The following is a 25,513-nucleotide window of genomic DNA, read 5'->3' on the forward strand; positions in this document are numbered from 1 at the left end:
AAGTCAGCTCCGAGATGTCATCCAGCAAACTATGCCTAGCTATTCAGAACCACCAGCAATGTCAGCACACTTTGAAAGGGGATCGTAGTACTAATGACAAGTTTATAATTCAATAGCATTAATTCAACAGAATAAAGACGGACAGCCTGTCAGGAAGCGCTCATAGCGGGCTGTGCTGCCTTTGAGAGCTTGTCTGTGATTGTGGCCAGGAGCTATATGCCACCTCCGGGGGCAGGAGAATGGGAAAGTTTGTGAGCAGGACCGCTGGCACACGTGGCTGTGTGGGCAGTTCTCCCCCTGTAGCAGGTTTCATTCCTAGAAAGGGGGACCCAGAGTTGAAATGATAGGAGAGAGATCTGATTGTCCCTGGTGGTAGCCCCATAATAGGAGATTATGTAACCAATCAGAAATGGATGCCTACCTTTTTTAAAGAAATAGCCCCAAACATGGTATTTCAGTTATTCAGAATGCTGAATGTCCAGATCTCCTTGTCTAAGGTGATTTAGGTTAATTTAATAGCCAACATATAAAATTGTAATATTTGACATGATACTACAGTACCATATGTTTTACAGAGTCCTTGAGGGCTCTCGTATTTAACCACAGGAAAGGTTAAGATAAAGGAACTATGTTCGTATAGTCAGGATGATCAGAAAGGCTACTCTTAGAGAACTGTTTTGAAATAGATGGGCTGTTTCCTTCTCAATGATCCAGTGTTGTCCTTTTTGCTGCCTCGGCATCTCCTGAAACAGCGCAGACGGGTCAGGTTCAGGGGGATGCTCCCCCAGCTGTCTGATTCTGCATCCCACTCCCCAGATTTCCCTACCAACCCAGCCTGCACCCTGCCATTGAGCATGCCAGTTCCGAAGCCTGTTCCTTCCTTCAGGTGTCCCAACATGTTCTCTCACAAAAAGCCTCAGGGCTTGGGCTCCAATTCTGGGAAGTGACATTTTCTCGAGACTGAACAAGCCTTTCCCATCCACCACATGTCCCAAACCTGCCTAATAATAAAAGACCTCAGCTGTCATCCATCTTTTGTTCAGCTGGTTCAGAGAGCTGAATTCACTGGAAGCTTAAAAAGGAGTGTGGCCAGTTTCTGTTTTGTTAAATTTTTTTTGATAATAGATGATGCATTTAAAAGGTAATATGATACATATGTGTTATAAAGCATAATCTTTATATATAAAAGGCTAATATGCAAAGTGTCCCCTCAGAAGTTCAACCACTCGCTATAATGTGCATTAACCACCAGGGGGCGGTGTAGAACAAAGGAACGCCCAGGTTAGCAGCTGGGAAAGGAAGGCCCCGATCTGCCCTGATCACTGACCAGGCCTAGGAACCCTACCTGTGCATAAATTTCATGTGCCAGGCCTCTAGTTACATCATAAACACCCATGAACCTATCACCCTATCCCAAAGGGTGGCTTACCCACCCACCCCCACCCAGAGGTAATCACTTACTGAAGCTTGTATTTATCATTCTCTTCCTGTTTAAGACAGTTTTACCTCATATCCATGCATACTTTAACCACGCCGAGTTTCATTTTGCTTGTTCAAGAAAAAACAGAATTCATGCGGCCGAGGTTGCGCTTCTTAAGAAGCCGTTGGGAGGCGACCACTTAGCATACAGCTGCGACTGCTCAGCGCCATCTGGGAGCTCTTTGTTTGAAATTTCCTGCAGAGGTAGTTTATCAGCTCCTCGAGAAGCAGTGCTGTTGCTTTACCACATGCTGGTCTGACTCAACCCTTTTCCCTGTCACCCCTCTGTCTTCCCACTCACTGGTCTAAGGGTTATATAGTGGGTGCCTCCTGTGAGCCAGGCTCTGGGTTGGGGGTTGGCAATGAACCAAGGGGAGCCCCTGCCTGCTGAGCTGATTGCCATCCCGCCTCCACTTCCTTCCTGGTCATTTGAGCAGCAACTGTAGGCCATAGGCTAGGACATTTCAAGACACTGAGCAGGAGACAGTGGAGCAAGAATCTGTGTGTGGGAGGAGCCTGGGGGAGACTTCGGGAGGGACTACAGGCGTGGTCAGGCTTTGTGGGCCATCTCGGGGCCTTGGCGGCATCACTTGGATATCTCTGGCTCTGATTTTATCTGTTGGGCCAGCTTCGCTCACACCCTCATCCAAGCCCATGTCATTGCCTCCACACCTGCTGAGGGCCCCTGCCATGAGGTATAGATCCGGGCTCTGCAATGACCAAGGACATGAGCCCTATAAACCTGCGCTCTGACCTTTGAGATGTGATTCTTTTATATTAGAGGGATGTAAACATCACACTACAGAACAGTCATGGGGAGGCAAAGCACAGCATGGGGAATATAGTCAATAATCCTATATAATAAAAGCGTAGTATGCAAATTGTCCCCTCGACAGGGAGTTGTCTGGGAGTTCAACCAGGGGGCAGGGCCGGCTGGGGGAAGGAAGGGAGGGAGGCCACAGCTGGCAGCCGGCAGCTGCTAGGATTCTACCAGTGCACGAATTTCATGCACTAGGCCTCTAGTACTCTAATAACTTTGTACGGTGTGTCAACTATAATTGAAAAGTAAAAATGACCTTTTAAAAATTTGCAGTAGGTCATTAAACATTAGATTACTGACACAGATACAAGTTGCCTGTGTAGTATAAATATGAGACCTCATATACGTATATTTATTTATATGTAATATAATATAATATATTGTTATGTATCATATGTTCTCAACCAGCCTCCACATGAGCCATTTACCAGAATAACTGACAATCCTCTATGAGTAGATTTAAAAATTTTTTTTTATTGATTTCACATAGGAGGGAGAGGGAAAGAGACAGAAACATCAATGGTGATAGAAACATCAAAGATCTTGCATGCCCCATAGCCTGGTCATGTGCCCTGACCAGAAATTGAACTATGACCTTTTGGTTCATAGGTCCCTGCTCAACCACTGAGCAACACTGGCCAGGCACAATCCCTCTATGAAGAAAATGCCTAACACAGAAACTCTGAGCCCTCATGGCTCACGGGCAGCCTCCATGTGTCCGGGCACATGTGTCCTCTCGGGCTGAGTTGTATGATTCCCAAGACTTTGGGGTTTATTTCCAAACCAGTGTATGACAGTCATACTTGTTATTAAGTTTAAACCATAATTAAATGTTCTTACACACTGATTAAATATGCATTCAAAAAGAAAAACTGTTTCAGTGAAAACCAAATTGAAAGCTTTCGGAAGACTCGGTAAAGCATTTTAAAAGTGCTTTTGAATGAGGTGTGAGAAGGTGGTTATAAAAGGTTGTAGGGAAAAACACATTACATCTAAGATAATTCTGCTCTCAGATTGTGCTGCAGATGTCTTTAACATCTTGTCCACTTTCAATGAACTAAAATTAGAAACTCTACACAGTACATAATGGCTTTGTTTTTGTTTTTTTAAAAAAAGACAGAACTCTTATCAACAAACAATACTCAAAGAAAAGACCTTGGCATTTCCTCAAAAGATTAGTGAAAAATGGATATTTATGTTTTAATTTTAAATAAAATATTTTATTTATACACATATATGTCTGTGAGAGATCGATGTTCATGATCCCCATCTTTAAATGGCCCCAAGTATGTTTGACAAAGAGGGCTTCTATTGTAGCTTTACTTACCATTGACCTGCACTGCCTGCTCAGGAGTGGTTTATGCATCAGCCTCCCTACAAGCTCTCGGAGGGATGGCACTTGCTGGGGCTTATTTGGTTTTTTATTGTGTGTGTGTGTGTGTGTGTGTGTGTGTGTGTTTTGTTTACCAAGAATTTATGGAGAACCATGAGAAAAGACTCCGTCTTTGAAACAGTGGTTTGAAAAGAGAGAAAAGGCGATGTCAGACAGCTGGATGGATGAGGGAGTCATGACCTCCTGGTGCTCTGCCCTTTCTGGTGGACCTTTTCTCTCACTGCCCCTGAAGGTGGGACCCTGCCATCAGGGGGTTCCTGAGAGGCAGGAAGGCTGGATACAAACCGGGAAATGGGCCCGGCTTTTTCAACCTCAGGCCCATCCAAGGATGCGGAGGCCAGCCTTGGGTAACGTGGGTCCAGATGACAGAAGGACCTCTTGACCAAGCTCAAACAGTTCTGGGTCCTAGTTCTTATCAGTCAGATGGGAGGGACTTTCAGAGCTATGAGGAGAACACATTTCAAATCCTATTTTAGTCATGCCCTCAGCTTAATCAGCCATAGAAGTGGCATGCTTGATGTTTGTCCTGCCCCTTTGTGTGTGCTATGTGTGTACTTTGTGTGTGTGTGCATGTGCATGCATGCATGTGTGTGTGCATGTGTGCGTGTGCGTGTGTGTGCATGTGTATGTGTGTTGGAAGGCCTTCCATGATGGCTACTTCAGTTTCAACCCAGACACAGCAGCCTCCTGAGATGAGATGCTTTCTTTTCCTTGCTACCTAAGGAATACAAGCAAACTGGTGGAACCAGACAAATAAGAAGCCCAGCTTCATTTTAGCCATCCCAGGAGGATCATTTAGCTGTTCAGCCTTCTCTCCGGCTCAGCTTCATTGTTGCTGAAAGTGTGGGTCCCCGCAGTGCACAAAACCATGGAAACCACTGTTCTCACTCCGCCGAAGCAGAGGGACCTCAGTAAGGGGAGACGGGTGAGAGGGAAGGGAGAAGGGCAGGCACCGACACAGGAGCTTAATTTGGTTGCTCTGAGGAGTAACTGGACCCCTACCCAGGGGATCCCCGATCCCCGCAGATAAAGAAATCGCAGGGGCATGAGTCATCCCTATTTTAGAAGAACACAGGGATTGGGGGCCTCCTTTATCAAGAAATAGGCCCCTGAAGCACACAGTGCATGCCTGGCTGAAGTCTGGGGTCAGCTTCAGGTTCATTCTCTGTGTAACCAGGGGATTCAGTGAGAATTGACTGGCGCTGTCCATGTGGAGTCCCTACCAAACACTGTTATCTCAGAAGCTGGTTTAATGGGACCGGCTGTCAGGGGCTTATTAGAAGTAACGAGTACAGCACCTTTGGGAGCAGAGATACAAAGGGGAGTGTGCGGCCAGGCCCGGGGCACCTCAGGCCTTGTGTGGCTCAAAAGGCAAGCCTGAGGCCCAGCTGCAAGCCCCACGGTGAGTGTCCACCACCAGGGACAGGCCCAGGTCATCCCAAGAAAGAAGGCACTCACTCCGTTTTGAAAAATGGATTTCTTCCATGTTTAGAGTGGATTAAGAGTTTTATTGATCTTAAAAAGAAAGCAGTTAACAGGACCAACTCTAGTTAGACTGCGAGGGTTTGATTCTTAGCTTTTCTACCGAGTAGTTGAGTGACTGTGTAATTTAACTTGTCTTTGGGCCAGTTTCCCTATCCACAAAATGGGAATAATAATAGTTCCTAACTCACCGGGCTTCTGAGGAGACTAAATGAACTGATATGCATAACGTCTTACTCGTCATGTGCATAATGTAATTGATTGTAGTGATCACTCTTTTCATAGAAAAGACTTCATCCCCTTCTATAGCTTTTCTGTCCACATCATCTCTACACTATTAACCACAGCATAGATTTGGAATGAGCTGCATTCACAGGATATTCTGAATGGAAGAGCTCATGACTGTAATCAAAGGGCCATTTTGAACTCTGACTTTGCAAGGATAGGGATGTGATTTTATTGCACAAGCCGTTGTCCTCCCTGATCCACATTTCTAAACTGTGTGCGTGTGTGCGTGCGAGTTTGTGTGTATCCCTTGCTTTAAGGATGCCAGTCACGCTAAAAGGTTGATGGTTCGGGCAGAAGTTGCCCTCCTACAGTTGGTAATTGACTGTTTTTCAGGAAAGTTTTACTTTATCGGCGAATTTAGGACTTTTTCTTTTCCTTCCAACAATTCCTTTGGCAGTCTTATTTTTCTGTTGGTTTCATTTTGTTCATTGCCAGTAATCTCTAAACATTTTTGCCCGACAGCCTGTGCCACAGGTGACCTAACTCTTTGCAATCATGTAGCCTTTGCTTGATTTCAATGTATAATCCGCAATTTCCAGGCCTTGTGGGACTGAGCCCTTAAACTGAGGCGTCTGCACTAACCTCTCTCGGTCAGTGTCAGATCTGAATGGAATTGTAGGGCACTCAGCGGGTGTCTGCAGAGTCAGAGAATCAGTTGGTGTGGGTGAACAAACATACACTGGGTGTCAGAAATGTGAATAAAAACAGTTCCTAATTATGCCCACCCTTTAAGAGTTCTATCCAGTGGTCCACAGTAATTATGAGGAGGGGCTCAGCTACTCACATCCACCTCCCCGAGTCCGCTACCGCTGTGTTCCTCAGATGCTCCTAGGTACTTTACAAGCACTCCTTTCTAGTTTACGCTTGTTTGGATCTAGCTGAACTCCCTAAAAATGGTTTCTCTCTTTATCAAAATCAACCAGTGTCTCCTCAGTGCACACCCATTGGGATAGCTACAATCCTGAAGACAGGTGATAAGCATTGTTGAGGATTCGGGGAAATCAGAACGCTCTTGCCTGCGGGGGGAGTGTAAAGTGGTGCAGACACTTCGGGAAGCAGCCTGCAGTTCCCCCAAAGGCTACACACCGAGTTTCTATATGACTCAGCAATTCTTCTACTAGATGCACACCCAATAGAATTGAAAATGTATGTCCACTCAAAAGTAAGACTAGCATATCCATAATAGCCAAAAGTGAAAATAACTCAGATGTCCATCAACTGATGAACGGATATGTAAAATATGGTATATCCATAAAATGAATATTAGCAATAAGGAAAAAAATGAAATACAAAAAAAAAAATGCTACAACTAGGATGAACCCCGAAAATACTATGCTAGGTGAAAGAAGCCGTCACAGAAAATCATGTTTTATGCTTCCATATATATGAAATGTCCAAAGTAGGTAAATCCATGGAGAGAGAAAGTATGGATGGGGGAAAGGTCATGGGGGGGCGGGGGCAGTTTACAGGGAAATGGGGAATGACAGTTAATGGGCAAATAACAGTTTCTTATTGGAGTGATAAAAATGTTCTAATATTGATTGTGATGATGATTGTACAGCTATACAACAATGTGAATATACTTATAGCTATTGAGTTGTAAACTTTAAACAGGTTAACAGTATCGTATGTAAGTACTATCTTAAAACTGTTCCCCCAAAAGAACTCAGGAACGCAGGCTTTGGATCCAGGCTGCTGTGTTCAAGTGGCTGCAGAAGCTCCGGGGCCCTGAGACAGGGTTGGGTGCAAGCACTGCATTTGGAAAAGTATCCCAGGACGCAGTCGGGAAGTAGAGAAGTGACATGGGGAAGGAGGGAAGCCGAAAGGGGGCCCTCACTGAGTGACTAACAGCTGTGGGCAACTGGGACTCCGTCCTGCTGGGACCCCCTGGGAAAGCTATGGAGACCACAGTTCAGAATCGCTCTCCCACGGGTTGAGCAAGCTGGGCTGTTCCTGTGAGTGCTGACTCCCCGGCCTGCTCCGCACAGAGGCCAAACATGCTCCCACAATTGGAGAAAGCCCTCGAGAGACACAGAAACAAAGAGACATACAGAGAGAGAGAGAGAGAGAGAGAGAGAGAGAGAGAGAGAGAGAGAGAGAGAGAGAGAGATATCAACTACTTGGGGTAAGAAGCAGTCAGGGTACATGGGAACAGTTCCCCAAACCTGTGGGCACTGTCCAGCGTGACTGAGCAGGCGCAGGCAGAGCATTGGCAACACCTGCTGACAGGAGCACTACTTATCCTCATCCCTGTACTGGAGGAGATAATAGCTCCAATCTCATATGAGTGATGTGAGGATTAATGCGTTAACTCGGTATTGAAGAAAGTCAAACATGCCCACCTCTAATCTTTTTTTTTTTTTAACTTCTTACTTACCCACCATCCTCCTCCTCTGCATGAGCTTCTAACAAGATAGAGAATGCATTCATCTATTGTATTATACGTTTCCAAAAGAAATAGAATCGTCGCTGAGAGGGGTCTTCTTATGAGGCCCCCTTTGAGTTGTACTGACTTTGAATGGCTGCCTTTTGAAATGCGCCATCTGTGTTGTCAGCACGGGAGAAAGATGCCTATCCCAGCATGTTCTGTGATCGGAGAGCTCTGTCATCTTTCTCAGTCTTGCCGTCCTGCTTCATGGAAACTGTTGGCGGCATTCAAGCGAGAGAGGCTAATCGCAGTGCTCTTGTGTTTTCCCATGTCTCCTCCGGTTTTCCCAGGCTGTGTTCTGAGGACAGTAGACCCTGGGGAGCCTCCTCTCTGCAGTCTGGGGATTGCAGCCAGCGGCTGCGGTCCCAGGCACTGCTGAGTTCTGCTTCTGTCAAAGACATTCATAGTCAACGTTTCATGGCTCGTGAGTGACTGAAGCAGCCCACTGAGTGAACCGCTGGGGGAAATAGGGTTTAAAAAACATGCCAGTTGTGTTACATCGAGCTCAGGCTGCATTGACTGAAACTTAATTTCAATATTTGTTCACCCAAGAAAATGCCTCTGCGTTGTTTCAGGCTGCGACGCTTTGAGTCACCTGACATTTCACCGATCCAAAGCTGCCGTGGATGCACTCTTCACGTCGCTCCGGGACATTGCCGGAGCTCGGAGTCTCATGAAGCAGTTCAAGTCTGTGTATGTCCCTGGAAACCATACCCACCAGGCAAGTACTAGTACATACGTTATAAAGGAACCATGTAATCCGTGTGGCATCTTTAGGATTCAAAGAGTATAAGAAACATTTCCATATTAACCTCTCTAAAGTGAGGGGTCCGTCCTAGATGAACTCCAGGTCCCTTTCCCATTCAGAGTCCTGGGTTCCCCTGCGTCTAAATGCATTCCAAGCCCTGCAGGTGTGGCTCCGTGGTTGGGCATCGACCTATGAACCAGGAGGTCATGGTTCAGTTCCCTGTCAGGGCACAGGCCAGGGTTGTGCGCTTGATCCCCAGTAGGGGGCATGCAAGAGGCAGTAGATCAATGATTCTTTCTCATCATTGATGTTTCTATCTCCCACTAAAATTAATAATACACTTAAAAAATAAAAATACAGGCTATGTTAGGCCTGATGTCCTTTAAAAAAAATAAAAAATAAAAAAGCATCCCAATGCATTTGTACAGGAGGCCTGGTGTAGTGATGTGAGTGATGTGTGGGACAGTCGCCACTTTATAACTATAGCTGTCGCAGCTTCCTCTGTAACCTTAGGCAAGTCTCTTCCCTTCTTTGTCTCTAATTTCTACAGATGCCACATGAGGAGCTGGCCGTTAGTGATTCCCAACTTTTTGGATCTAAGCAGTCCATAACATTCTGAACAATTAGAATAACAAAATTGCCTAATAGTATTATGGCAATGGGGAAAAAAATGGTGGTGGTAGCAAAAGCATTTGTTACTTGAAAGCCCCTCACTGCTCTCTAAGGAGGAGGGGGAGTGTTTGACTGGTGAGTAGGAAGATGTAAGGAATCCATGAATGAAGGAGTAATTGCTCTCTGAAAACCCAGCAGGGGGGAGCTATAGAAAGCCAAAGGGAAGCTTCAGCTTCAGGAGTGAAGGAAGACAGGAGCCCAGGAAGGAGACAGAAGCCAGGCTCCTGGTGGCCACAATGAGCTTTCAAGGAAGAGCAGGTGTCTCTGATGGGACAGGTCATTGAGCTTTGCTTGTGCGTGTGAAGGAGCCTTCTCCTCCATCTCCCATGAAATCTCCACTGAAACCCACTCTAGTTGCTAAGAGTGAAATGTTTTGTCAGTGAAGACTGAAAAGTTCAGGATGCTGGCTTTAAGGCAGGCATGTACATGAGAGCCAAGGTGACCCCCTGCAGCCCAGCAAAACACAGTCTTCCCCCCATACATTCATGGAGCAGCTAATACTGAAAGAGCACTCCTGCCTTCCATGTTTCCTTTCATTCTCATGACAAGTAAGCCAGAGACATGCCGTTATCCAGATCTAGGAAGGCCAGGGGACTTCCCACAGGCACACAGGTCAGCCAGATGCCAGGACTTCACTGCCAATACAAAATCTCCTCTCTTCCTGTACTGTGGTTCTCATGGAGGCTACAGAAATATTCATTGATGGTGCTGATGGGCATCACCGTCTTTTATATCACCCATTAAGATATAAAAGACCTTAGAAACTGGCACTCAATTTAGAAACTCAAGTTCCCATCCTTCATTCAGTGATCTAAAACATCTCTTCCACAAACACAGGTGCAGTCACTCAGATAATTAATTATATGCCATTTTGCTATTTTTTAAAAAAAGCAATCTTGCCCTAGCCGGTTTGGCTCAGGGAATAGAGCATTGGCCTGTGAACTGAAAGGTCCCAGGTTCGATTCTGGTCAAGGGCACATGCCCAGGTTGTGGTCTTGATCCCAATGGGGGAATTGCAGGAGGCAGCCAGTCCATGATTCTCTCTCATCATGGATGTTTCTATTTCTCTCTCCCTTTTCCTTCCTCTCTGAAATCAATAAAAATATTTTTTAAAAATAGCAATCTTAAATACTGTGGTATAGACTAGTTCCACAAGACATGATAGAACTGATGAAATTTAGACCAAAGAATGTCAAGATGTGAGTAGATACTAGAGTTGGCAAAGGGGAAAACAGACCACTAAATTAATGAGGTCTGTTCACTGTTATGATCATCATGGTGACTGATTTGGCCAATTTCACATAATTATGCATTCGCTATAAATCTGGGGCATGGTAAGGACAATGATAAGCTTCCTAGACTACATCTCCCTGATGCCAACACTCTCATTTCTCCAGGCCTCAGAGCCCTGGAAAATGAGTTTTCCCCGATGAAACATGGGGACAAAGGGTGGGGGGCAATGTGTGTGTGTATATATCAAGGGGATTAAATAAATAATGATAGAGAGACAGTGGAGTGCTGTGCAACCATGACAATGAATGGGATGGATCTAAGTGTCCTAAGCAGAGACTATATTTGAACCCATGTCTCAGGCTCTGCTTCTCAGAAAATTCTAACTAAAACAGAGGTGCATGATCTATTATGTGAAAAAAATACATGTTGTAGATCATTCCATAAAGCATCTTTCTATTTTGGTTAAAAAATATAATGATAAAAAGTATATGGGTTTGTATATTTATTCAGTCTTTAAATTTTTTGGAAAAAATTATAATGGTTACTTTGTGAGGGATGGGAAGGGTTGGATGGACAAGGAGGACCTGTGATGACTCTGTAATTTATATATTACTCTGTATTTGCATTATTTAGAGAAAACTGTTTGGATGTGATTATGGGTAAATTTTACCTATTTTGTTTTTTTAATATTTTTCCAATTTAAAGAGGTTTTAACACAGATTTTGGTCTGGTTTGTTCACTGCCATACCCTTAGTGACTAGAGTGGTATCTTGCACATAATAGATGTTTAATAAATATTTGTTGGGTTTATCTTGTATGCAATGCACATATCTTCATTACATATCAGAAGATTTGATGGGACACAAAGTGCATGTAATTAGAAAAAGACAAATGTTCAGACCAGAATCAGAGTCCAGTTGTGTCTAGTTTTAAAGACAGGTCCTGGCTGAGCAACTTTCTGTCCATTTCTCCTCCCAGTCTGGTCCTCAGCCCTGTGGCTCCAGGAAAAATGTTTGCTTTCTGTCTAGCCGGTTGAGATGCCTAGGCATCCCCAGGACACCTGGGAGGGCTCTGGGCCTGGTCCGGCCCTGGGTTCCAGTCCAGCTCTGAGCAGCACTGCAGATCTGGGCTCTCCCTGGATCTCTGTCCCCTGCCAGCCCCTCCCTCCCAGTGCAGCCTGCACGAGCGGCCGCTCATAGCCACTCACTCCTGTGTCTTTTGTTTATACTAGAGACACCTCTGGCTTAACGTCATCATTTAGCCCTTTAGGAAAAAGTGTCTGTCACAGCTCAGATACAAAAAGCAGACATCCCTCTCCTTGTTTCAAGGAGACTGGTTTCATACAAAGAATTAAGTACATATAAAATCTCTGGGCTTCCAGAAATGAGCCCCTAACATCAGCACAGACCTGGCCCTCCCCTGGCGCAGTCAGGAGAGGGGTGAGGGGGGCCAAGAGGCTGCTGTGGGAGCACCTGGCTGGAGGAGCACACCACCAAAGCTGGAGGCAGAGCTGCGCTCAGTGCTTGCCACCCAGCAGGCCAGTGGGTGGGTGGATCCTGGACGGGGGGTCTTATCCAGCATGGATGGTATTTCTTATGTTCTCCATGGTTAGTGAAAGGGAGGTTAGCACAGAGGTTAACAGAACAGTCTGAGACCCTGAGCTTTTGGATCCATAGCCCACCTTTGCCCCCTACGAGCTCTGTTACCTTAGGCATGTTGCTTCCCCTCTCTGTGCCCGGCTCCTCCTCTGCAGGAAGGAGCTAATAACAGTCACTCCCTATACAGATGCCCTAAGGCAGTGTTTCCCAAACTTTTGACATATGTGTACCCCTTCTATAATTTTCGTAACGCTGAGTACCCCTCGTACTCATGAGAACGAAGAATTAGGCGCAGCTAAGCACGGTGCAGTGCATATCCCCACCAAACTCCGGTGTAACGCATACCCTCACCAAACTCTTCCCGTACCCCAGGGGGTACGTATACCACACTTTGGGAAACACTGAAGGATTAGGTGAGTTCATTTACATAAAGCTCTCGGGACAGGAGCCGACACGTGGGCAGCACTATGTAACATTTGCTGTGAAGGACAAAGTAGGCCTTCTTGTCCTCTTTTGTAGCATTTCGCCTTTCCCTTTGCTAAGGAGATGGGCTACACAGACAGTGTGACCCTCAAGCGGATTGCCCTGCTGGCTGCTGTGCGAGGAAGGGGTTCATTGCTGACACCAGTGTGACTGGAAAGGTCCTGTTTGTTCGCAGACACTGTTGGCTAGAAACCTAAGCCCCAGTTTTGCTGATGCAGCGAGTCTTATGTGTTCTGTTTCAACTGTTCCAGTTTAACAGGAGGTTCCACCTCCTCCCCAGTGCCAGTCCTCAGTGGGCTGCGCTCCTCAGCAGCGGCAGCAGGGAGTATCAGGCATGTCTCAGGGCCAGGAGCTGGCGAGCCCCTTCGGAAAGAAATGCCATATGGCTCTCGCACGACTTGCTTTGGCAGAGGTTTCGCAGCGCCGTGCTGTGTCGGGGAAAACTTTCCACAGATGCGTGCCGTCTTCCGTGCCTCTGGCATGTTGAGCAAGGGCATTGCGAAGCAGCCGTGCCCAAGGAGGCTTGTTTCATCCTGTGTCTGGTGAAATGTGGCTCTCTAAACAGTCTGTTGGCCCGTCTCGGTCACACCCCTACCCTGGCCACCAGGTGCTCTTTTCCAGGCGCTGCACTCTGTTCTTCGTCCTGACTGCCCCTGAACCCAGACCTGCTAGTGTCCTTTCTGAAAGAAGCAGAGGAGCCAGGAGTAAACTGGGGTCTGGGAAAGCTGCCCTCCTTCACTGCTTCTGAATGCCTCTGTGAACTCGCGCATCCTAGTGCTAGCTCTGGGCATTGGTGTCCTCACATTGAAATGGAAGGGGCTGCACTCAAAAACATTGTAAGTGCATCATCTGCTTCTCCTTTGAAGGATGGATGAATGGAAGGATGGATGGATGGATGGATGGATGGATGGATGGATGAGCAAACCATTTTCTTTAAGTAAAAGATGAAAGGAGGAAATATCTTAGTATAGCAAAAAATAAAAATAAATAAACCACCGAATAGTCAAAGCCATGAGCAGATTTGAACAGATGTTTTGAACAGTCTTGGACTGCAGAATGAATATTGTCTCTACACGTCTACACGTTTTCCCAAGGCGTTGGTTGTTGAGAGTCAATTTGGCAGAAAAGGCAGAAGCATCTGCAGGAGCAGGACTGAGTCCCTTGCTGCACCGTCACCAACCGGCAAAGCGAGGGCAGCAGCCCTGACCCATGGGATGTGGCTGTGGCAACAACTCAGATTTTCTTGGAAACTAATCCTGGGCCACCTTTAATGTGCACCAAATTCAAGAAGACACTGGAGTTAAGCTAGTTTCTTAAAATTATCTCTGACGTGTATCCTGGCAAACTCCTGCTATGTCAATACTTTTATTGGGTCAATAAAAGTCTTCTAGACCTACTCACACATTATCTCCGTCACAAAAGAATAACCAAGGACACAGACATAAATATTTTATTTTTCATAATTTAATTAAATATGGCATTGTTAAAAGGGCAGTTTGTTCTAGAAGACATACTGGCCATTTAAAGAAAAAGAGTTTCTGGTATAAGATCACTTTTTGTAAGTGTAATTATTTCATATGTAATGCCCATCGGGGGTCTCTTTGGGCTCAAACAAACCTCCAGGCAGCCTCAGGACACTGTCATACAGGGTAATAGGATTTTCATGGCCCTATGCTGCTTTGAGTTTGTGGCCCCCTTTTTTTATAAAAATAAAAAATAGCATACATTTTATTATGCCATTGTATTGGTGTAGAGACAAGTATATAAATAGTATATATCAAAACATTTCTTTGACCTAAAAGTTCATTTTTTTCTTCTAATTTTACAAGAAATTACTGCATTTTCATGGGTCCCTAAAAGCCTCACGGGTCCTACGCAGGCTCTGTGTGTTGTATGCCTGGTGGGTAAGTTGGCTCTGTGGTCATAGCCCCCTCTTGACACCAGTCTGCCCAAGGCCGGGACACAGCTCACCATTGCCAAACAGTGGGCATTCCCCTTCCCTGTGACCACCATTACTCAGTTTGGTCCTGAGGTGACAGCTCAGGAGTGGGAGAACTAGACTCACTTTGGGGGCCGGGGTTGGGGGAGGGGGTGTTGGGGGGGAACAGTTCCCTGTCTTAAAGCCCTGGTCTCCCATAGGAGCCAATTTCTCTGGAACAACTGCACAGTATAGCTTCCAGCGTCCCTCCAAGGCACGTGCCCCATTATGCCAGTCTGCAAGAGTCATCAGACTCAGAGAAGCCCAAAGGCCTGCCTTCTCTCCAATATTTATAGTCCTCCCAGTCTAATGCAGTTAACCAACTAGGGGTCACTTTTATCCTAAGCAATCTTGCCTGGCTAGCGTTTGACATTCTTCCCTTATCAAGTTTCCAGGGAAACAGCTAAAAAGTTAACCAAAGGTCAAATTCTTATGCAGAAGGGAAAAGGTTTAATAGTACTTCGCCTACAACATGCGATTTGTCAGTTGTTAAGGGATTAATTATGTGCATGTTTCCATCCGACTTTACAATATGTCTGCAGCAGAGACAATGTATGTGGACCCCAAACTCCACTGCTTTTCCCCCTGGCACAGTGAGGCCACCTTTTCCAGAGTCCCTTCCAGGGAAATGTAGGTTTGTGATTAATTCTGGCCAATGAATTGTGGTAGGAGCGATACAGATCACTTTCGGGCAGAGCTGAAATCTCTCTGGAAACCCTTTATACTCTCTTACCTCATTGATGATGAGCTACAAGGGTGGGGACCTCGGGCCTGAAGGAGGAGGAACCTGGTGTCTGAGTGACTGAGGTGGGCACCGACCCCTACTGCCAACACACTCTGGATGTGGTGTAAGCAAGGGATAAATGACCAGCAAGATCAGGAAAGGATGAAAACGTCTGTGTCTTTAATTCCTCTCCTCTCCCCACCCCCCAATAAAGGAGAACTGGCAGGGAATGCTTGATTAGGAAAATTAAATTACTATGGTTAGCCCTGTTAATGTTGAGACAAACTACACGGCTCATCTCCCCTCCGGCCCTTTCTTAGCGTGCGAGGGAGACTTTGAGCAGGGCGCTGCGGAAGACATCCTGTCCCCCATCACCACCTTCCCTGTGGTCCTTTCTCAGAAGTGGGTAGCTTCTGGCTGAGTAGACAATTCCAGGACCATCTTCACTTTCATAGTGTCCCCTACTGTGGATGCACCCCTTTATTAAACAGCGCCCTAATGATAGGCCCTTGAGTTGTTTCCAATCTTTTGCTATTACAAACAATAAACAACTCTTTATGAGCATCATTTACATATATCAACATATTTAATATAGTAACATATCCTACAAGTGGAATAGCTAGGTCAAATGCAATTAATTGTAATATCGATAGGCTCTCCACACTAATTGTAGCAATGTACCCTTCCAACAGCCATATATGAGAATTTCAATTCATGATTGCCTCATCAAAAGTGTGTTTTCAAACCTATAGATTTTTGCATGTATGGTAAATTTTTAAAATTTCTCTGGATATAGCTTTATTATGAGGAAGGTTGATGTGTGTGTGTGCGTGTGTGTGTGTGTGTGTGTTATTTTCTGTCTTAACAGTGTTCCTGCCCAGTGCTTTACTTTCAAAAGCATTAACCTGTGAGATCTCTGGGAATGCAATGGTCTACTTGACCAATAAACATAAGCAGGCTACAACTGAGCAGTTGCCATTTTTCCCTGCATCTTATCCCTGACAAATGCACCAGATGGCTAAATGATTGCTTATGATTTTGATAGTATATGCCCTGCTTTATTTTTAAGATATTTTAGGTAAGAAAATAGGAATAAAGGTAAAATAAGAGTAAAAAATAAATGACAGTGAGGAAAGCAAGATGAAGCCAGAGATGAAGATAATGCACCAAATATCCTGGACACTTGCTAAAGGCAGCTCACAGTTTTGGCCAATACAAAGAGAGAAACAGGAGTTCAAGACATCTCACCAGTCCTCCTGGGAGCCTGGCTGTTCTGAGCCTGTAACAGACACGGTAGAGATAGAAGAGATTGAGAGAATGCATTGAGGGAAGTCATTCTTTCTCCCTTTATCCTTTATGCTCACACTGGGTGCCCTGTGGAACTGGAACAGCAGCGGCAGTCACAGGACTGGGAGGAAGGTGATCCCATTGATGGGAGGAAATGAGAGGAGGAGCTTGGTAGAAAGGAGAACCAAGGAAAGAGGTGGGGAGCATGCTCAGTTAGACCAGCTGCCTCCAAGTATTACTAAGTGTGGATAGGCTATTCAGGTCACGGAAAAGGAAAGCATTTAGCATTATTTATCAAAAGTTCAACTAAATTCTACTGAAATGTTTATAGTACCATGCGGCCTGCCTCTCTTCAGCCCTGACCTTAGTCGGATTCCTTTTTGGCACCTTGGCTGCTTTCTCCGTCCAAGTCCTACTTGGAGCTGAGCTCTGTAGAGGAAGGAGGGAATGCCTTGGGCTTGGATGACAACAAAACATTGTACGAAAACATTTTTTCTGCCTGCTGGTATGGCTCAGCTGGTGTGAGCGTCAACTGATGAACCAAGAGGTCACCTGTTTTATTCCCAGTCAGGACACATGTCTGGGTTGTGGGCTCGATCCCAGGTAGGGAGTGTGCGGGAGGCAGCCGATCAACATTTCTATCTCTCCTCTCTGCTCCCATCCTCTCACTAAAATAAATAAAGACATTTTTAAAAAGAAAGAAAGAAAACATTTGAGTTCCTAGCAGAAGGAGCATAGTTCTAACAAAGTTTAGGAAAAAACTGGATACCATCTATATGTGTATACCAAATGACAATACTTCGTTTTCCAGTGTACTTCATGCACAAAATCATCACTTTCAATCATAATTGAAACACTAACCATTCTGTGATTACAGCTCTAAGGATGAGAGAGTTGCTTCTATAAGGAATATGAGAAACATCACTTAGTGCTGAGGTACTGGGGTGAAAATCTACCAAAAAAATCCAGTGTTGTTATAATTGCCTTTTCACACACAAAACCATAGCCTTGGCTCAGTATCAAAATAACCTTGTTTTGTTTCCTTGGGTGCAGATAAAGCCATCCTCTCTCCAGACAAACCAGACAAACCCTGTTGCTCACAGTGTAATATTTTACCCTTCCAGGCATCCTACAAGCCGTTGCTGAAGCAGGTTGTGGAGGAAATATTTGATCCTGAAAGGCCAGATCCTGTTGATATTGAGCACATGTCGTCAGGCCTCACCGACCTCCTCAAGACTGGATTTAGCATGTTCATGAAGGTAAAACCGCCGCGGAGAGGTTATCCTGAATGGAATGCTATCTTTGCCGGCATGAAAATACTGGCACCCCCTTCACCCGCCCGCTGCCCCATAAGATACCGTGCAGTGTTTTGACTCTTCTGAAACCAGGTGCAGTCTTCACTTAACTGTTGGTGAAGAGCAGCCTGCCCTTCCAGCCTCCTCCGGTTTCTTTTGATCTACGCACTGGGATGTTTCCTGTGAAGGCACAGCCCTTCAGGGCAGGGTAGCCACATCCTCCCTGGCCCCATTCCCATGCCACACGAATCCATGTACCATTCTGCTGTTCCTGATTGGTGACAGTCTGCTGTTATTAGTTCTAGAGCTTATTATGCAGGATAATGAGGAACTTTGCACAGTCATATGGTTGGCATCTCCCCAAAACCCACTTTCTAAAGTCTTTTCACCTTTTTCACCCAGTCCTTCAACCTCCATCCCCTCTGACAGTTGTCAGTCAGTCTGTTATCTGTGTCTATGAGTCTGTTTACATGTTGTTTGACAGTTTATTTTGTTTGTTAGATTCCACATGTAAGTGAAATCATATGATAGTTGTCTTTCTCTGACTGGCTTATTTCACTTAGCATAATAACCTCCAGGTCCATCCATGCTGTCACAAAAGGTAAGACTTCCTTCTTTTTTATGACTGAGTAGTATTCCATTGTGTAAATGTACCATAGCTTTTTTATTTATTCATCTACTGATGGGCATTTGGGCTGCTTCCAAATCATTTTTTGTTTGTTTGTTTGTTTGTTTTTTATTTTTGTTGTTGTTAATCCTCACCCAAGGGTATTTTTCCTATGATTTTTAGAGAGAATGGAAAGAAGGGAAAGAAACAGAGAGGGGGGAAACATTGATGTGAGGAAGACACATGGATTGGTTGCCTTCCCATGCCCTGATCAGGGCCAGGAATCGAGCCTGAAACCAGCGTACATGCCCTTGACCAGAATCGAACCTGGGACCCTTCAGTCCGCGGGCCGACACTCTATCCACTGAGCCAAACCAGCTGGGGCTGCTTCCAAGTCTCAGCTGCTGTAAGTAACGTTGCAGTGAACACAGTGGTGCATATATTCTTTCGAATTAGTTGTTTCAGTTTCTTCAGACATATTCCCAGAAGTGGAATAGCTGGGTCATAAGGCAATTCCATTTTCAATTTTTTGAGGTAACTTCATACTGCTTTTTCCACAGTGGCTGCTTCAATCTGCGTTTAAAAATGACTTGTTTGGGCTCACACATTCCCAGTTGACAAGTGCTAGGATTGCTCTGGCTAATAGCGAGGGCGGGTCAAAAATCACTGCACAGCCTTTGCAGTGGGGATGAAAGGAGCAGAAGTACACAGATGCGATCTATTTTTAACCCACTGTAAAGTTTCTGAATTTAAAAGGATCTAAATAAGATTACAGGCTGACCTCCCAGTCTGTGCCAGGATTTCAGTTGTAATAACTCTTGGAAATAACAGAATGTTTTGCCAGCTTCAAAGCATCTTTGAAAATCATGAATTAATCTACATAGAGTTCATATATGCATCTGCCAGGAAAACGGGTCCACCCCGAAGCCAAAGGACAGAAGCCAGACAGTCAGACTCTAAACCGCGCAGTTCACGGCCAGAATGGACGTGCCCATCTCCTTCCTGCTGTTCCCAAGGAGCAGCAACTTCTGTGGCAATGAGTGCTGGTGACGTGTGTGTGTGTGTGTGTGTGTGTGTGTGTGAAATAATGCATCGCAGGTCAGCTTCCCAGCGTTGTTCTGAGGCTCCTGTCTTGGGCTCCGGTGTTGAGAGTAGCCCAGGGTTGTTCAGTGGCCCTTCCTGACGGCTGGTTCATACAGAAACTTCCAGGCTAGACATGGCCTCTGACCTATTCCTCCCTCAGAAGCTCGGCCCTCATCCTGAAGAGAGACTGCAGTAACCAGCCTGGACCTTCAGGCCTGGTCAGTGAGGTCTGAGGCTGGCCCCAGGGGCTGTGTGTGTCCTTTCCCAGGCAGGTCTGGCCAACAGCACACCTGGAGCTCGGACCGCCTGCACCCTGCTCGCCACATGAGTTTCTCGTTTGTAGAGAGGCCAGTGTGTATGGGAGGAGGCCCTGACTCGCTCTTTGCCCAGCGATGTTCCACAGAAGAACTTATTCCTTAGCAAAAGGGCCGGCGACCAAGTATGTTTGAGAAACACTGGGTTAAACAGCAAATCAAGGCAAAACGTTTGCCACTGAGCTTCCCAGTGCCTTAATGTGCTCAGGGACTGCGCAGCGCTGCAGGCCCAGGTGGGAAGACCCTCCACCGTTGGTTTCCGTTGCTGTTTCGTGAACCACGAGACGCCACCTTTGGAAGTCACCCGTTTTAAGTGCTGCGGAGTGTTGCTGCCGCTCTCCCCCTGGTCAGACACGTCACGGTCCCAGGGTGAACTTTGCTTAGGAAGACGGCAGAATCCTCCTGGGCCCCAGACCGCTGTGCTCCTCCCCTTCAGGCCTCCACAGTTGGGGTCATAAAGATAACCCTCCTGCACACCAAGACCCATCTCACAGGAGGCTCCCCAGTCATGGGTTTTAAGGGGAAAGAATGTGTGTTCTCCCAGCAGCTGTCGGGATCCATCCGGGCCCTCGACCCCCAGCCCCCAGCTGCTGGACCTCTGCTCTCCGTTGCCAGGGGCGCCTCATCTGCCTACAGAGGGTGGGAGAGTCCCAGAGGGCTGGCCGAAGGCCCCTCCCATCCCAGTGTTCAGTGGGATGCTGGCTCTTCCCACTACTCCATGGAACTTGGCAAGGATTTATCTCTGGCCCGTGTATTCAGGGTTTCAACAAAATTGGGACAAACAGAGAGAGAGAGGAATAGCCAATAGGGCTTTGAGAAAGTAACTGTGGCTTCCTCTTTGAGGTGGAGGTGAGGCCCTCAGGAGAGAGTGACTCTGGAGAGGAGATGCAGGAGGCAGGTAGCTGTGGCTTCTTACCAGCCCCCTGGTCCTGCTTTCCACTGTTTCTCACTTACGGCCCAACGTTATGCAGCCAGCCTGTGCTCAGTATGTATCCTGGGGCCAGCCATTCTCATATGTAAACCTCACTAGGTAGGTTCTATCGGTGCCCCTGCTTTCCCACTGGGGAAACTGAGCCCTGAAAAGTTAAGCAGGAGGCGAGAACTCATACTCTTCTCTGTCCTCAGATGTCTTCCAGGAGAGCACCAAGGAGATGGGACACCAGGATCTGGCTCCGGCCAGTCTTCCTCCCAAGCCCCTGCTCCTCACCACATGCTCTGGCTCCAGGATGCTTCAGGCGTTTCCTTGGAAGTTAAATATTCATATGTCATTAATCCTTTTCTTCATGATGATTCGTTAGCACAGATATTTTCCCTCTCCCGTGTTGGTGCAGCTCATGAATGAATTCCATGCCTACACTAGCCATGGAGGCAGCCAGTATGAGGGACATCTCCCAGGGCATCTGCTGGTACCCTGTCTGCTTTCCTGGGACTTGGCCCCACCGCTCACTGGCAGAGCGCAGCCCCACCCCCCACCCCACCCAACCTCTGCCAGGAGAGGAAATCTGTGTTTGGCATTGAACTGCCTCTTCACATCACACCTCTGCATCAACAGTCATTGCTCTCTTGCCACTTGCTGGCCCACTCTCCCCTCCAGGGCCTACTCCGCCCCCCATCTCCCACTCAGGACTCACTGAATGGATGCTGAGCCTGGGAGAAGCAAAGACAGAGCCCGATGAAAGGCAGGCGTCCCTCTGGGATCCTTGTGCACAGGGAACTTCAGAGAGCCCTAGAGCTGGGCTACCCTGCCCCTGGACTCCACGCTGGTGTCACAGATGACGTTAGTTCACATCGCCCAGGGGCAGTGTCTGTAGATCCGGTGTGGCTGAGGGCCATGGAGAAGCTGGTGAGAGATGTGCTAGGTCAGGAAGTGGGGCCGGCAGACTTTCCCACAGGGAGCTGCAGGTGCTTCACCACAGGTCACAGAAAGAACGGGAGAGGGTTCCCAGGCCCCTAGCACACGTCTTCACTCCGTACCTTTCACACACACTTCTGTGGCTTCGTTTACACCACATGTGTCAAACACAAGGCCCGCGGACCAAATCCGTCCCGCCAGGCCTTGCAATGTGGCCCGCACCGCGCTGTCATCACTGCACTCCGCTGCGTTTCCATCACAATGACAGTTTATGACTGTTCAGTAAACCATTCGGCCCGCGATTTAGGCTGGATTTTAGATTTTGGCCCCTTCTCTGATTGAGTTCGACACCCCTAGTTTACACATTGTTTTACAACGATACACGTTGGGTATCTTTGCCCAGTGTTTCTAGCTGCACAACTTGATCCACTGCACAGTAGGGATCAAGATATCAATTCATTGGCCCTGGCCAGTTTTGCTCAGTAGTTAGAGCATAAGCCAAAGGACTGAATGGTCTCGGGTTCTATTTCAGCTGCAAGCTTGATCCCCGGCCCTGGTTGGGTCGCTCACATCAGTGTTTCTCTCTGTGTGTCTCTCCCCCTCTCTTCTACTCTCTAAAAATCAATGGAAAAAATATCCTCAGATGAGGGTTAACAACAACAAAAGATACCAATTCATTGGATTGCAATCACTTTTTTTTTAAAATAATAATAATAATAAAGAACAGACTAGCAAGGTGAAACAGAACAATCCAGTGCCTGCATACACGCATATGATTTAAATGTATCTCTCGCTGTAGGCCACAGTGAAAAGAACGTGAAAGCTGTGGCTGGGAGGATGGAGGGCTGATCTGGGTCCATTTATTTCTGCTTCCTCAACACGCAGGCAAGTCTCCATGGCTTTACTCACAGCAGGCGCTCGCTGAAGGTCCGGAGGGTGGCCCAGTGGTCAGCTAGCGTCACTGGCTCCTTGTTCCGACTTTCTGCCCTTAACACATTGCGGACCAGGAGTTTTATCGCTAGCTTTACCCTGTGGCCAGATAAGTTTCTATTGAACCAGTACAAGAACATTTTACGTAAATGCTAAAGGCACGCTTTAAAATTAAATGCCCATTGCATTTTGCAGTTATTTATTACACGCCCTTCCAAGCTACTATCTTTTTAAAGTATGATACTCTGTAAAACACTGTGTAATATGGAGCGGAACTACACAAAGCTGGCAGATTCTCGCGATTCGTCCCCAATGTGTTAAGCAAAAGCCGTATTTCAACAACTTCACAGGGGATAGATCTGTCAACTCCGGTGACCCTCAAAGGAATCCCTGACCCTCCTCTCCAGCTGCTAAACTAGGTGAAGCTGGTCATTGTCTTGTCCTTACGTAACCCCAGAGAGGCAGTGGCCACTCGCTCCTACTCACCACCCTGCTGCCAGGTGCGTGGGGGCGACGGACGCCTGACTCCACCTCCATCGAGGAAACCTTCCGTTTCTGCTCCTGACCACACACATGGTGTGGCTGAAGACCCCTCCCCCGGCCTCTCTGTCTCTAGGGAACAAGAGAGGCGAAGGGCTGGTTCTGTCGTGTGAGAGCTCTGAGGAGTCGAGAGGAGAGACGTCCTCACAGGTGGTTAGGCAGCAGGATGAGTGTTCCGGGGGGAGGTTTGAGGGCCTCTTTTCTATTTAACATCTGTCATGATTTTGTCTGGTTTTGTCAATAATAGAAGGCCAACCAGTATACGCTGCCTAATAGCAGTCACTTCATTCTACCGCTTCGTCTGTTTACAGGAGGCAATAGAGAGTAGTGGTAAAATGTCCGCATCAGACCGTCTGGCTTAGAACTAGCTGTGTGCCGTGGGTACATCCCTTATCCTCTCCGGGCCTCCATTTCATCTGTGAAATGGGGATGATAATAGTACCTACTGTGTAGGTTGTTCTGAGAATTAAATGAGCTCATGCATCCAGAGCACTCACAATAGTGCCTGGTTAAGTATTTCCTACTCCCATTTTTATGAGTTTGTAACCCTGAGAAAAGTCCACCTTGAGTAACTTTGTGCCCCTGTGCAGAGGCAGTGCGGAGGCCCCTGGGGCATACAGACCAACTGCCGAGTGGACAAGTGACTTAAATAGCAGAGAACAGATGCCCAAGGGTTTCAGGTTTCACTATTGATGTGCTGTTGCCAGAGAGACATGGCATCTAATGTCCTTTTTGTTGGGCCGGCGGGAACCATGTTTGTAAGGCTGTGATGTGTTTCTCCAGACAGACGCCTTCTTCTCCACCTTGTGTCCAACCTGTTGATAACCCCGGTCTCGGGGGATATAACCTGAGCCTCCTGGGGCCAGCTGTAGGGAGCTGAAATTCCGTGCATGGACCTTGACAAGATGGTTCAAGGGGATAGAAGCCAGCAGGGCCAGACCCTGGTCAGGCAGGACACAGACTCCGCCCGCAACACTCCGGAAGCATGGTCTTGTGTGCTGGAGAGAACACGTGCTCGGCCCTCCTCACAGCCTCCGCGCTCCATCCCAGGCACTGGGAAGTGGCTCACAGACGTCCATCTCATTCATGTAAATGTCTGCAGCCACTGAAAGTCAAGAAAAATGCCTGTGAATCTGAGATTTTCTGCATCAAGTAAATCCTCCGGGAGAGGGAAGTCAGAGCAGCTGGATTCTACCCTTACTAAAGTCAGAACCGTGTTTGCATCATACTGCAACTTGCTAAAATCGCTCTCTGTATTGCTTTAGCATGTGCTTCTCCATGCATCAGACTGTCCAGAGAAGTCCTTCATCCCCCGTTCTGGTTTTCTATTGCTGCAGAGAAGCCGTCTCCAGACACTGGCTTAAAATAATATTGATCATTTATTCTGTTCAGGAAGCTGTACCAGTACTCTGGGCAGAGCTCAACAGGTAGGGATTCACCTCCAAGATGGCGCATTCACAAGTTGATGCTGACTGTGAGCGGGTAGCCCAGCCCAGCCTGGCCGCTAAGGGACTCAGTGCCTCCTACGCAGGCCTCCCCATGTGGCCTGAGCTTCCTCACAGCATGGCAGCTGTGTCCCAAGGATGGGACTAGAGGCCAGCAAGGCCAGACTTCTGAGAAAACACGCCAGGGAGAATTCTCAGAAGCCACACAGCATCTCTCTCACAGACTCCATATGTGCAGGCAGACACCAGTGCACACACAGCGTCGCGGGGAGGGGACACACTCTTTCCTTTGAGAAGAGAGCAAGAGCATGAGAAGCAGAAAATATTCTTGTGGCCACTTTTGGGAAATACAGTATATACTCCACCTAAATATACGTTTGACTGTCCAGCTCAGCAAGGAAGGTGTTTGGTGGAGTCTGAGTTTTCCCTACAATCTAGAGTAGGGGTGTCGAACTCAATCAGAGAAGGGGCCAAAATCTAAAATCCAGCCTAAATCGTGGGCCGAATGGTTTACTGAACAGTCATAAACTGTCATTGTGATGGAAACGCAGCGGAGTGCAGTGATGACAGCGCGGTGCGGGCCACATTGCAAGGCCTGGCGGGACGGATTTGGCCCGCGGGCCTTGTGTTTGACACATGTGATCTAGAGGATGGAAAGTTCACTTATACTTCAGACCTGGTTTTAAGGCGAGTCCCAAAGGGCTTTGGTAATGAAAGGCCTGTCTGCTCTTTGTCCATAATATTTTTTTAAATAATATAATCTCCAGAAACAAAGAAAGGGAGGGAGGGAGGGAGAGAGAGAGAGAGAGAGAGAGAGAGAGAGAGAGAGAGAGA

At 46.9% G+C, this 25,513-nt stretch overlaps 1 protein-coding gene across 2 annotated transcripts in view; it reads left to right on the plus strand.

The window, feature by feature from the left end:
* Window positions 1–25,513, plus strand: part of SCFD2 (sec1 family domain containing 2) — a 304,493-nt gene that overhangs the window by 262,527 nt on the left and 16,453 nt on the right. The window contains exons 8-9 of one of the 2 annotated variants that reach the window (XM_045572663.1): window positions 8,482–8,611; window positions 17,738–17,872. In XM_045572663.1, the coding sequence (XP_045428619.1) occupies window positions 8,482–8,611; window positions 17,738–17,872 (265 nt within the window). Of the gene's footprint in view, window positions 1–8,465; window positions 8,612–17,737; window positions 17,873–25,513 lie in introns of both variants that reach the window. The other variant, XM_036416500.2, reaches the window with a different exon arrangement.

The sequence above is a fragment of the Pipistrellus kuhlii genome, unplaced genomic scaffold (assembly GCF_014108245.1).
Source record: "Pipistrellus kuhlii isolate mPipKuh1 unplaced genomic scaffold, mPipKuh1.p scaffold_m20_p_1, whole genome shotgun sequence".
Lineage (NCBI taxonomy): Eukaryota > Metazoa > Chordata > Mammalia > Chiroptera > Vespertilionidae > Pipistrellus > Pipistrellus kuhlii.